Here is a 10,728-nt window from a genome sequence, read left to right as displayed (position 1 = left end):
GGGGCAATGCAGGGTACGCAGTGACATATCGTATAGTACCCCGAGGTACTTTCCGATATATCGAACCGTACCCAGGGTACCCTCCGATAGTACCCTGGGGGACATAGACCCTATCAGCTGAAGTTAGTCTTTGTCCACCATGTTTTCTTGAGATGCAGTTCGTGCAAGCTAGTAAAAAGTTACGGCTTGCAATACAAGAACACAGCTGCGCAACAAACAGCAATTAAATAATATTCTAATATAAATAAGGTACAAATAAAATATTCTGATACGTCTAATGCGTTTTTCCACTTGTAGTTTTATATTTATGTGAGCATAACTGAACATTTTGCGATATACGAGATACGGTGATATGATATACGTAGTATATATTCTGGTTGTTTATTGGCAAAAACTGCTTCATGAAATATAACCACACAACACACTAAAGCACGGTCTTAGCGTGCCCGTCAGCGATTGCTTCCAGCCTAATAAATGACTAGCAGAGTATAGAATTCTATATTTAATCTTACATCTAACATTGCTATACTGACATGTTATTAACAATGAAGCTTTAGCCCATATGTCTGATCTTATAAATTAGAGACATTATTAGCCAATACATAAATCGAACGTTGTATTTACTGTTTTTTCCAAGCAGAAAACTGCCACGCAACATTGCAATTCCATTGCACAAATTAAATTCGGAAAAAAATAGGACAATATGCCGTTACTTATTTGTTTCCACATTGATGTTTGTTAGGAAAGCAACATGGTCAAGAAATCAGCAGTCAACATAGCGTAGTAACACTACCAGCTATAGTGAGGTGACACTTAAGAGATACTCAGTATTATGTTAATGTAACATACGATACTAAAGTAATGCGCACATCCGAAGAAATATTATACTGATTTGATACCTGCACTTAAATTATACAATGCGCCACTCTACTATTACTTTACCCTGCCATAAACCACTTTATTTGGCTACCTGCACAGAAATTCAGCAAAGTGCCATACCATTACTTAGCTACAAGCACAGAAATTCTGCAAAGCGAGTACCACTATTTTGCTGATTGGATACTAATTGAGTAATGCTATGCATTAGCAAAAGCAATATAATCACCAGCACTTTGTAAAGCCGGCGCCCAAAGTCCTCAGTCAGCCCGAGGAACGCCAGTGAGCAACTAGGAACTTACACGAGAAACCGTCATTAATGCACGCTGAAGAAACTCTCCTAGGAACAGTCACGAGAAGTAACCTCAACAAAATCGCCATCTTTATTAGCGATTTTATGTCGCGGTGCGGTATTTTCCCAGTAGTGTTTTCATCTGGAAATTAAATTATAAAAAATCATTCTGATCCTCACTAGAAATTGCACACCATTCGGTTTTGGTTAATATACATGGAAAATATACATGTGGTGAGAAAAATAGACGTGGGTGCTTATTATATTTCCTATGAGTCGTAAGCAGACAGCGTTGCAGCCACTGGAATAATATGCGTGCGATTTTGCACACAAACAAATTCACAATTGTATACGTGTGTGAAACCTACGAATTGCCCCCAGTTATCAAGCAAACTATCAATATCCCATTCTGACCTTATAATGTGCTCTCTTTATTTTATAAAGGTGGTGTAAATAGCTTCTTGAATTACTAAACATATCAGAGGAAAGTTAATGCACTTCCATAATGACCTTCACCAGGGTCTGTGTGCCAGCGTGCGTGTTGAAGGGGGAAATTATACCCACAGAATATTCTCATGAATTGAGCTATTCACAGGCTGTTTTAATCGGGTAGATTTAGTATTATTTACTCGCCTACTTTATTTGTAGAAACTATGTTTGTTTTCTTACTACATCCATATAAAAGCGCCATAATACTAGAAATCATATCAATACGTCTTTGCCGCATGTTAGTACAAAAGGCGATAAAAACAGAATGTGGATTATCCATGTGTGTTTAAATGCACATGTAATTTATTAATAAATGATTTCGCTGGTATTTGCATTGAATAGAGATTTCAAAGCACAAATATTTCTAACAAAATTCACTATTATTACCAAGAGAAAATTCATTTGAATGTTTAAGTAAGCAAGTAATGCTTACGAGTATAAAATCCATCAATAAATAAAGGTATATACAGCTATAAAAGACAGAAATAAGAATATTCCATTCTTCTAATAAATGATGTGACGTACAAAATCAGTAGTAAAGTATAAAATACTGGGGGGGGGGAGCACGCGTTTATATTGGGAAGTGCATATTTGCATTTCAAGACCTTGGACTCCTTATGCAACGCCATCCACTCTTCCCTGGTATACACAATGATATGAAATCCCACCCAAATATTACCTCAAAATATAAGAAACCGCCTATGAAACGTGGTCTATTTTCACAGCTACACCTGAATTGTGCGTTGCAAGTCAGCGCCTATCCACTCTCCAGTTAATCGTTATAGAGGCACTAGCGATGTCAGAGCGCCATCTAGGGACGGAATATTTATTAATCACTACTATATTACCAGTAGCCTACGTATACAAATAGGTTCATTATATTACCCTACATTTCTCTCGTATATTAGAACGAGGTAATACTCTATAAATCTAAAGCTACAGACTTGGAAAGGCAACAAAAAGTATGCAATTGCTCCCCTGAACTTGTTAATTTACTTGTTCAAGTTTGGCAATGAACATAAATGAACCAATTCTAGCATACCTAAGTATATATACTAAAATATATGATTTTGTTTTACTTCAATCATTTTAGGATTTTCACTGCAAACCCAAAACCTTCACAACAACACAGATGAGATTGAAGTGTAGAATACTTCAAACCTATGGACTAGACACATGTCTTTGAACTTTGGCCCTGAATGCCCTCAAGTATTGAAGACAATCAAAAGCAAATTGTACATTTAATGTACGTGGAAACCGTGCATCGAACACACTTCATTGTGTCATCATAAACAGCGCTGGTTGCTAGCTCATGCATCACTAGTAGTCTTCTTGCCTTTCTTCTTTTTCCTACATGCAAAAATAATTCATGTTCAGCAGAACCGCATCTGTTTTTGATTTTGGCTTGAATTGATGAATTTATTATTTCATCAATCACTTATTACATTTATTTTACAATGGATCTCAGGACGCAGTAGGATATATATAACGAACAAGGATGCACAGTAATGCACTAGGATGAATAAAGATGGTCAATTATGCACTGGAATGAATGATGACTACCACAACATGCATGGCATGAACACATTCTTTGGATACATCGGCTGGGTTAAAATCAGGAAGAAATTTAAACGCGTGGGCATGTCATTTGATTATGAATCTAATATTTCAATCACTTCTGATTTATGCAGCTGACCATTATTTTTACTGGATCAGCCACCCAGATACCACCTAGCTCAATCTCAAAAGGTCGATTAAAAGAGATAGATACATAGATTATTGATTATTGATTGGAGTACTTCTACATCCATTGTATACTATCAGAGGCCTGTTCTCAGACACAAAAATTTATGGCTATCGTAAGATTAAACAGTGCAACTAACTGCTTAAGAACATTTGGCACTACAAAGGTTATGACAGTTTAAACTTGTGATGTCATAATTATTTATAATGATATTATGTTTCAGACTACAGATCACTTGATAATTAACATCTATATGGGTTGGCAATAATTAGATCAGCTCTAGTGATCAAGAAAACTAGGATCCGTGTGAAAAACAACACGTCTTGCGCTAACTACGTGAGTACTCCGACACCTTCACATGTTACCCTACCTCGCAGATGGCACAGGGGTTGATGTCTGCTCCTCCTCATGTTCTAGCTCAGACGCTGACACGAACTTCAGTTCACCTTTCTCCACCAGCGCACGTGTCTGTAAGGTAGCATCAACGTGGGTACTACATGGTTGATCGCTTTATTTGTGTGCTGCATTTCATTTCAGATGCAGGCTTAGTAGTTTCAAAGCATTGTGTGCTCTCAACATGAACAGCAACGTTTCGCCTCACACATTTAAGGACATTAGTAAGACATCTTACCTTTTTTATCGGCGTGTCGCTCCTCTCTTCCTTAGGATCTGCATCCGCTAAACGAAATAACATTCACACGTATCATCTAGCTTGTGCAGGAAGTGTAAACAAAATACATACTGCAAATCTTCAGCGAACACTAAAAACTCTGCCATTATAGAAGATGTACAGCAAAAGACAACAGAGGAGCAGTGAGCAAAGTAGTCAAGCCACAGCTTTTACATTACAGTAATGTAATACATGTTACACATTTACTTGTACATGTAATCACATGCTGGGTATGAAGAACTGCGCAGCATACACCTGGAAGCAACAGCTAACCACCTCGCCGATCGCTTTGCGGAGAGACATCGCATTCGCTTCGCCTGTACGGTCAGTCGACTTACACTGCTCTGCGACATAGTTTGCTGGGAAGAATCCCTGCTGTCCGTCCACCGTCTCTCCCATCCACCAGTTCTCAGTATCCCTGTAGAGCACGGTGACGATGTCACCACACGCTAGGTCCAACTCATCTGATCGCTGAGCTTTGTAGTCGTACAGCGCAACGACCTGATACAACATACCAGATGACAGAGTATAATACCACACTGCAGCAAGGCGGCCACCATCCTCTGCATGTACTTGGTATCACAAAGCAGGTGCTTCCCTGAGGGGGTACAGACTGAGGTATGACACCTACTCAGTTTTATAAAGTAGGTGGTTTAATTCGAAGGTAGCTACAGCCAGATCTCTGATGCCTATATCGTGTTATGAAGTTATTGTAGTTTCTTGTTATAAAAGTCTACTTTATTAATTTTTTCATCATTGCCATCATACAATGATCACATGATAAATACATGAGATAAAGGAATATCATTTATAAATTTCAACATTAACCACTATACTTAATGAATACCTTATATATTACATAAATACAATAGTGACATACCTGTGGGTAACTGCCAGATTGCTTTACCTGTAAGAATCAAACATGTGTTGATCACAAACATATATAGGTGTATAGTGTAAAATTATTATAGTAGATGTGAAATACAATGTTTATGTAACCCAACTATAACATATGAACAGTTACTTGCAACGACTAAGTCTAGCAAGGGTTTATTTATTTTCAACTGAAAATGCAATCATTTTACTGCTTACTGTTATATCATTACAAAACTGATTTTATTATCTTATACATCAGATATTATGCATGCGATAACATTATACTGCTATCACTATCATATAGCAACTAGTGTCTATGGTAGTTAACTGAACATGTGGCATACTAGCAATGCCAGCTTACCATCTCTATTCCTGAGATTCTTGGCGGGCCAGGTTGACCAACTACAAAATAAAGAATCAGTTGTGGGTAATACGAAAGTGGTTCGATTTATTGATTAACTAAATTTAATAACATTCGTCACAATATGTAACTGTAGTAAGCATGAGTACTATATTTTAATGTGTTTTGTACTAAAACTGTGGTGATATGCTTGACCACAACAGAGTGGTGATGTGGCACCACGAGATAGATAGCTAGAAGGTAGATAGCTAGAAGCAACTACACTCGTTCACCAAGAGTGTGCAGTCTGTGTCATTATAAACACGAATTAAAATGCGAAATATCCTACACCCAACCAGAAGCAGACTACTTAGACCAGACGATCCGCATGTATAGCTAACAGCAGCAGCTGCAGCTATGTCATCACCTTTAAGTGCGGGAGAGAGAGAGAGAGAGAGAGAGAGAGAGAGAGGAAACGCGCCTGTGTTTAGTCTATATTCCCCGACCTTTGAGCCTATGTACATGTGTATAAACTGGCACCCATACAGATTTGCAGATGCAGCTGTTGGCAGATTCATAGCGCATTTGAAATAAATACTCGACTCAAGAACGCTCACGGAAAGTGACAGCATGAGTCGGATGCATGAACGCTATCCAAACATATCCGTCTATAAAATAGTTTCGTTACATTTACAGCTCAAAATAATTTCAATGCGCAGAATACTTGCACGAAACCCTCACGTGTGGTCTGTATGCTTACAATGTTGATAATCGTAAACACCCCCTATCGCACCTTTGCTGAACTGTGGTCGCTGGCTGCCGCCGCCACCGATGTCCTGCCTTGCGTAGAGCCGCTGAGATGCGAACAGCTGATGCTGGGCTGCCGTGTCATCCGTCATCCTCGCATGCGGTGAAAGCGCAGATGGACTCTGCAAAAACAATGGTTGACATCGACCAAAGATCACAAGTAACCTCTAACTTCCTTATCTATATTATAAGTTTGTAGTCTTTGTGATGCATATGATATCAGTTATGGAGCAGTGAACCGCATTGTTTTCATCACAGGCAGTTACATGGATATGTTGTTCAGGTTTTTGTGTGATTTTTGGAATGGTAGCAGGTGGTTTACCAATTTACGTATAACGCTATGTGTCGCTACCATACACGCACTGACAGGGAAAATTTATCCTCTCCTCCCAATTTGCCCTCATCGATTGTTGCCTAGATCCATTACAACAACCCAATGCCTGTCCATTGGATGGGCACTTTGCTAGTGTTACCATTAAGAGTTTTACATATTGCATTTTCCGTGCCAAAACAGTGCTAGCACTAATTACAGGGACGTCATCACACTAATAAGGCACACTCATTTGTGGCACATGCCCCACAGCTCAACGCTACATACGTGTGTGGAGAGTGCCGAGAGGTACTGCGACTGGTCAAACGTCGATCCCCAGAAGGTGGACTGCTGCTGGCGCTGCGTGGCGGCCGTCGTGTCTGGCAGAAGGGACTGAAGCATGGTGCCGCTGAGCGATGCGTTGAACGAGTCGGTGAGGTCGATGTTATGCTGGAAGGCCTGAAGCAACAACACGACAGCGTCAGACGAGAAGACGTTCCCTCTTTTTCGACCAGCAAGGAAAGGATTCATGGATGGCTCTCCCAGGACGTCAGAACATGCCGCCGCCGACTAACAACCACTGTATGGGTTCTCGTGAAGGGGAGCCAACTAGACGTGATGCGGCCCCCGGTGCGCGCGAACCGGCAACGCCGCACCCCGAGAGCAAACAACGCCGCCCCTTCGACCACCTTTAACAGCTTCCCCATATCGGGCATGTGAAACGCTCTTCGCGAAAACGGGGCCCCCGGCGACGGCGATTTAGCGCTGGACGGACAGAGGCAAGCTCCAAACGGTATATAAAGTATGTTTGGCATTCGCGTGCATCTAAGATCAGGTATTTCTCAAGCACGGCAAATTATTCGGAGTTTGGGAAGCCGCGTATTTACATCAAACACCGGGTCTGTTTAGATACCGTATTTCTTGGACCGCGCATTTTGCCTCGTGTGAACGCTAAATACCGAATTTCTTGCTACGTGTGAACGCGGCTTATATTATAGATTTGAAAACAGATGGTATAGTAAGCAGAGACTTGCACTTCAGCCTCCTTCTAGCAGTTCTGGGTAGGGGAGGGTTAGGGTGGTTACGAGTAGAGTAAGCTCAACCACAAACATAATCGTAACCCATAAAATTTCAGATGCTAAGGAGTCTACCACCAAGCTCTAGAAATGTGTAGTCGAGCTGTAACTACGAGCCTAACAGAGCGAGCCACGAATGCTTACAGAGACAGATCGCAGTTTCTTCAGCACGCGGTCCATGCGCACCACGGTCGAGCCTGGCTTCGGCGACGCTTCCTCCCTCATCGTTTTTGCAGCATCCGGCGCATCTTGGGTGGGAGTACTGGGTCGCGGTGTGCCATTAACTCGATGGAACATCATGCCCACCTGTGCGACTGTGCAGAAAGTAGAGACGGGGGATATAGTATCATTAATGGACGAACATTGATGATGAGGCTGGCTCGAGACGAAAACTCTTCTGAAGTCACGAAAATATTAGTACTGGTAGCTTTCACGTAAAATAACCTTCATAGAGTAGAAACATGGTAAAATCCTATGTTGAGCGTTTTTGATAAAAAAAAACATTTTCGTCGTCGAACAATAACTACAACGTTTGCGTGATACTATTATGACCTATGCCATTGTCTACACCGCCCGCTGCCACCGACTTCACACATGGTCGCAGTGTCATTCTTCATACAAGGCTCACCTTTGTGGTCATACTTGTAGACGAGAATGGGGTGGCCCTGTTTGAAGGAGCAGAAGGCAACAATGTGATCATGCGGATGATAACGCACGTCAGCTACAGTGTGCTTGTATGGCAGCTCGGAATACACTGCCACATGGTCACCTATAACATACAAAGTGCCGCCAAGGCAGGTTAATTTAGGTCAATTATAGATTAGGTCCTTACATTCATGGCACAGGTAAGTGGTATATTCATTGATATAGGGATACTACTGTGACTGGCTGACTGACTCCACCTGTGGCCTGATGTCTACTCTGCCTCATCACACTGCATGTGTTACAGTTGCTTCCATCTTCAATTCCGTCATCTAGACAGTCTCATAACAAATTTCTCTACTTGAGATCTCGGGCAAGATTTATCAGCATGGCATAGACTTTCACATGTGGGCTATAATGTGCCACAGTGAGCCAGATAGGCAAGCAGCCCAAGCAGCTTAAGGATACTCTCAACCTTTTGCATGGGTATTGCTCTAATGAAGATTAAACGTTTATCTCTATGCTCAAGGAAAAAAATTGTCATGAAATTTCCAGCACCTAATTATGTTACCACATAAATTTTGAATTTTTATGTAAAAATGGTATTTTGGATATTTCTCAATTACCAGAACGAGTGAGGATACAAAATTTTCGCCACATGTTAAGCACAATATATACCAAAATAGCGCATCAGGATTTTTCTTTAAGTTTCATATTTACAGAGAAAAATTAAAAAAAACTGCCTAAAATTCAAGTCGCACGTTTAAATTTAAAATGTTTGCAAATAAAGAGACATAACTCATAAAATACGGCACTTAATAACAATCCCTGAGCGCTTTTTTACAGCAATATGTTACCATTAAAACGAGTGTAAAATTAAATTATTCCGAGTTGTAATCACAGAGAAATATCCATTTATACATCGACTACTAAGTCAGAAATTGGAACGGAGAAATCAGCGTTTTTCTGACGTCAGCCGCGGCTCACTACACATGTACGCAAAACGCTCTGACAGTTCACATGTAACGTTATATGGAGAAATGAGCATGTACACAGGTGGCACATAGTGTTAGCTATCGAATAAAGTTGAAAATGAAAAATCGGTAAAAAATTTTCAGTATCCTTAAGAAATCATAAAGCATGCATGTTAGATACATTTTAGATCTGTTATATCATGATTTATGATTGGTAGGTACTCGTTTATTTGTTGAATACTGTAAACCACCTTTCATCAAATACCGACTTCAAACATTGATGCGATTTTGAACAGTAAAACAAGCTACCAAAACGCTTACCATAGTGTCATGTAATGTCTTCGATAAACAGTGAGGGGAATAGAGATAGAGAGAGGGAGCAAAACGGAAAGAGTCATACAGACACACATAAAGCAGCAAAATGAGTCTCTTCTCGAGAGTATATATCGGGTGTATTTGTGTGTGTGTGTGTGTGTGTGTGTGTGTGTGTGTGTGTGTGTGTGTGTGTGTGTGTGTGTGTGTGTGTGTGTGTGTGTGTGTGTGTGTGTGTGTGTGTGAGTGTGTGTGTATGTGTGTGTGTTGGTCTCCTATATTAGCTCAAAATGAAGAGTTTTATAATATCGGTAGAGCCTCTGTTACTCAGCGACGACGACTATATATGAATATAGTAGTGCATGCATATTCTAATCCTGCTGCAGTCATATAATCGACGTAGGACGCATAGCATCCGTTCCGTCACATCTTATTCTGTATCCTATAAGAGGTCACTGTGGTTAAAGGTTACATATTATCCCAATTCAAGATGCGCCAAAATGCGAATATAACGAGTGTAACGTCTGCATAACTAGGTTCAATCTTATAGTTAGCCTGTCAGATAATGCTGCAGAATGAAATGCCGGAAGAAAGCTCGGCGATTTTCTCTCACACAACTTAAGTTTCGCGTGTCACCGTTCGTGACCCCAATCTAAGTCCAAACCATAACATTGTTCACGGGGCAATCAGATGCATAATTCCGCTATTAACACGTCATCCGTAGCAGAAATGAATCCTATATCACTCACAGAGGATTTGTGTCGCATGAGATATGGCGATGAACGCGTGCATCGGGCATCACTGTTCCGCGGCCCCGCCTCAGCGGAAACAAAACCGATATTGAGAGACGCATGCGCAGACGTTGCAGCTTCATCATGCGTCACTTGTATGTAGATTACAGGCGACAGCAGGACGGGCCATACATGTCGACGGTCCGTCGTCATTCGCGCTAAAATGACTCGGATTCGGAGCTAAAATAACACGTGGAATTCTTCGGGGCTGTTGCACGTGGTTGTTCCTGTCTCCATGCGGCTGTAACACAGCGTATAGCCGAACGACGAACGCAGCGGGAGCGATTAAACTATAGTTATAGGCAGAGACGAATAGAACCAGGAGGAGAAAGAAAGGGAAGAGAGGTGTAGAGGGTCAGACAGATATATAGGTATAGACAGGCACACATACACACGCGTGAACACACACACACACACACACACACACACACACACACACACACACACACACACACACACACACACACACACACACACACACACACACACACACACACACACACACACACACACACACACACACACACAC

At 41.1% G+C, this 10,728-nt stretch overlaps 1 protein-coding gene across 4 annotated transcripts in view; it reads right to left on the bottom strand.

Moving 5' to 3' along the window:
* Nucleotides 1-321: 321 nt before the first annotated feature.
* Nucleotides 322-10,728, bottom strand: part of LOC106821498 (jouberin-like) — a 37,577-nt gene continuing 27,170 nt past the window's right edge. For 2 of the 4 annotated variants that reach the window (XM_014826344.1, XM_014826368.1), the window contains 10 exons: nt 8,109-8,249; nt 7,625-7,794; nt 6,693-6,863; nt 6,081-6,216; nt 5,309-5,349; nt 4,952-4,978; nt 4,410-4,572; nt 4,033-4,079; nt 3,772-3,869; nt 1,924-3,007 (listed from right to left, as the gene is read on the bottom strand). In XM_014826344.1, coding sequence (XP_014681830.1) covers nt 2,968-3,007; nt 3,772-3,869; nt 4,033-4,079; nt 4,410-4,572; nt 4,952-4,978; nt 5,309-5,349; nt 6,081-6,216; nt 6,693-6,863; nt 7,625-7,794; nt 8,109-8,249 — 1,034 coding nt within the window. In that variant the 3' untranslated portion in view covers nt 1,924-2,967. Of the gene's footprint in view, nt 1,311-1,923; nt 3,008-3,771; nt 3,870-4,032; nt 4,080-4,409; nt 4,573-4,951; nt 4,979-5,308; nt 5,350-6,080; nt 6,217-6,692; nt 6,864-7,624; nt 7,795-8,108; nt 8,250-10,728 lie in introns of those variants that run through there. The other 2 variants (XM_014826360.1, XM_014826352.1) reach the window with 2 other exon arrangements.

The sequence above is a fragment of the Priapulus caudatus genome, unplaced genomic scaffold, assembly GCF_000485595.1.
Source record: "Priapulus caudatus unplaced genomic scaffold, Priapulus_caudatus-5.0.1 Scaffold4, whole genome shotgun sequence".
Lineage (NCBI taxonomy): Eukaryota > Metazoa > Priapulida > Priapulimorpha > Priapulimorphida > Priapulidae > Priapulus > Priapulus caudatus.
The sequence above is the reverse complement of the archived record's forward strand: the minus strand, read 5'-3'. Positions and strand labels throughout refer to the sequence as shown.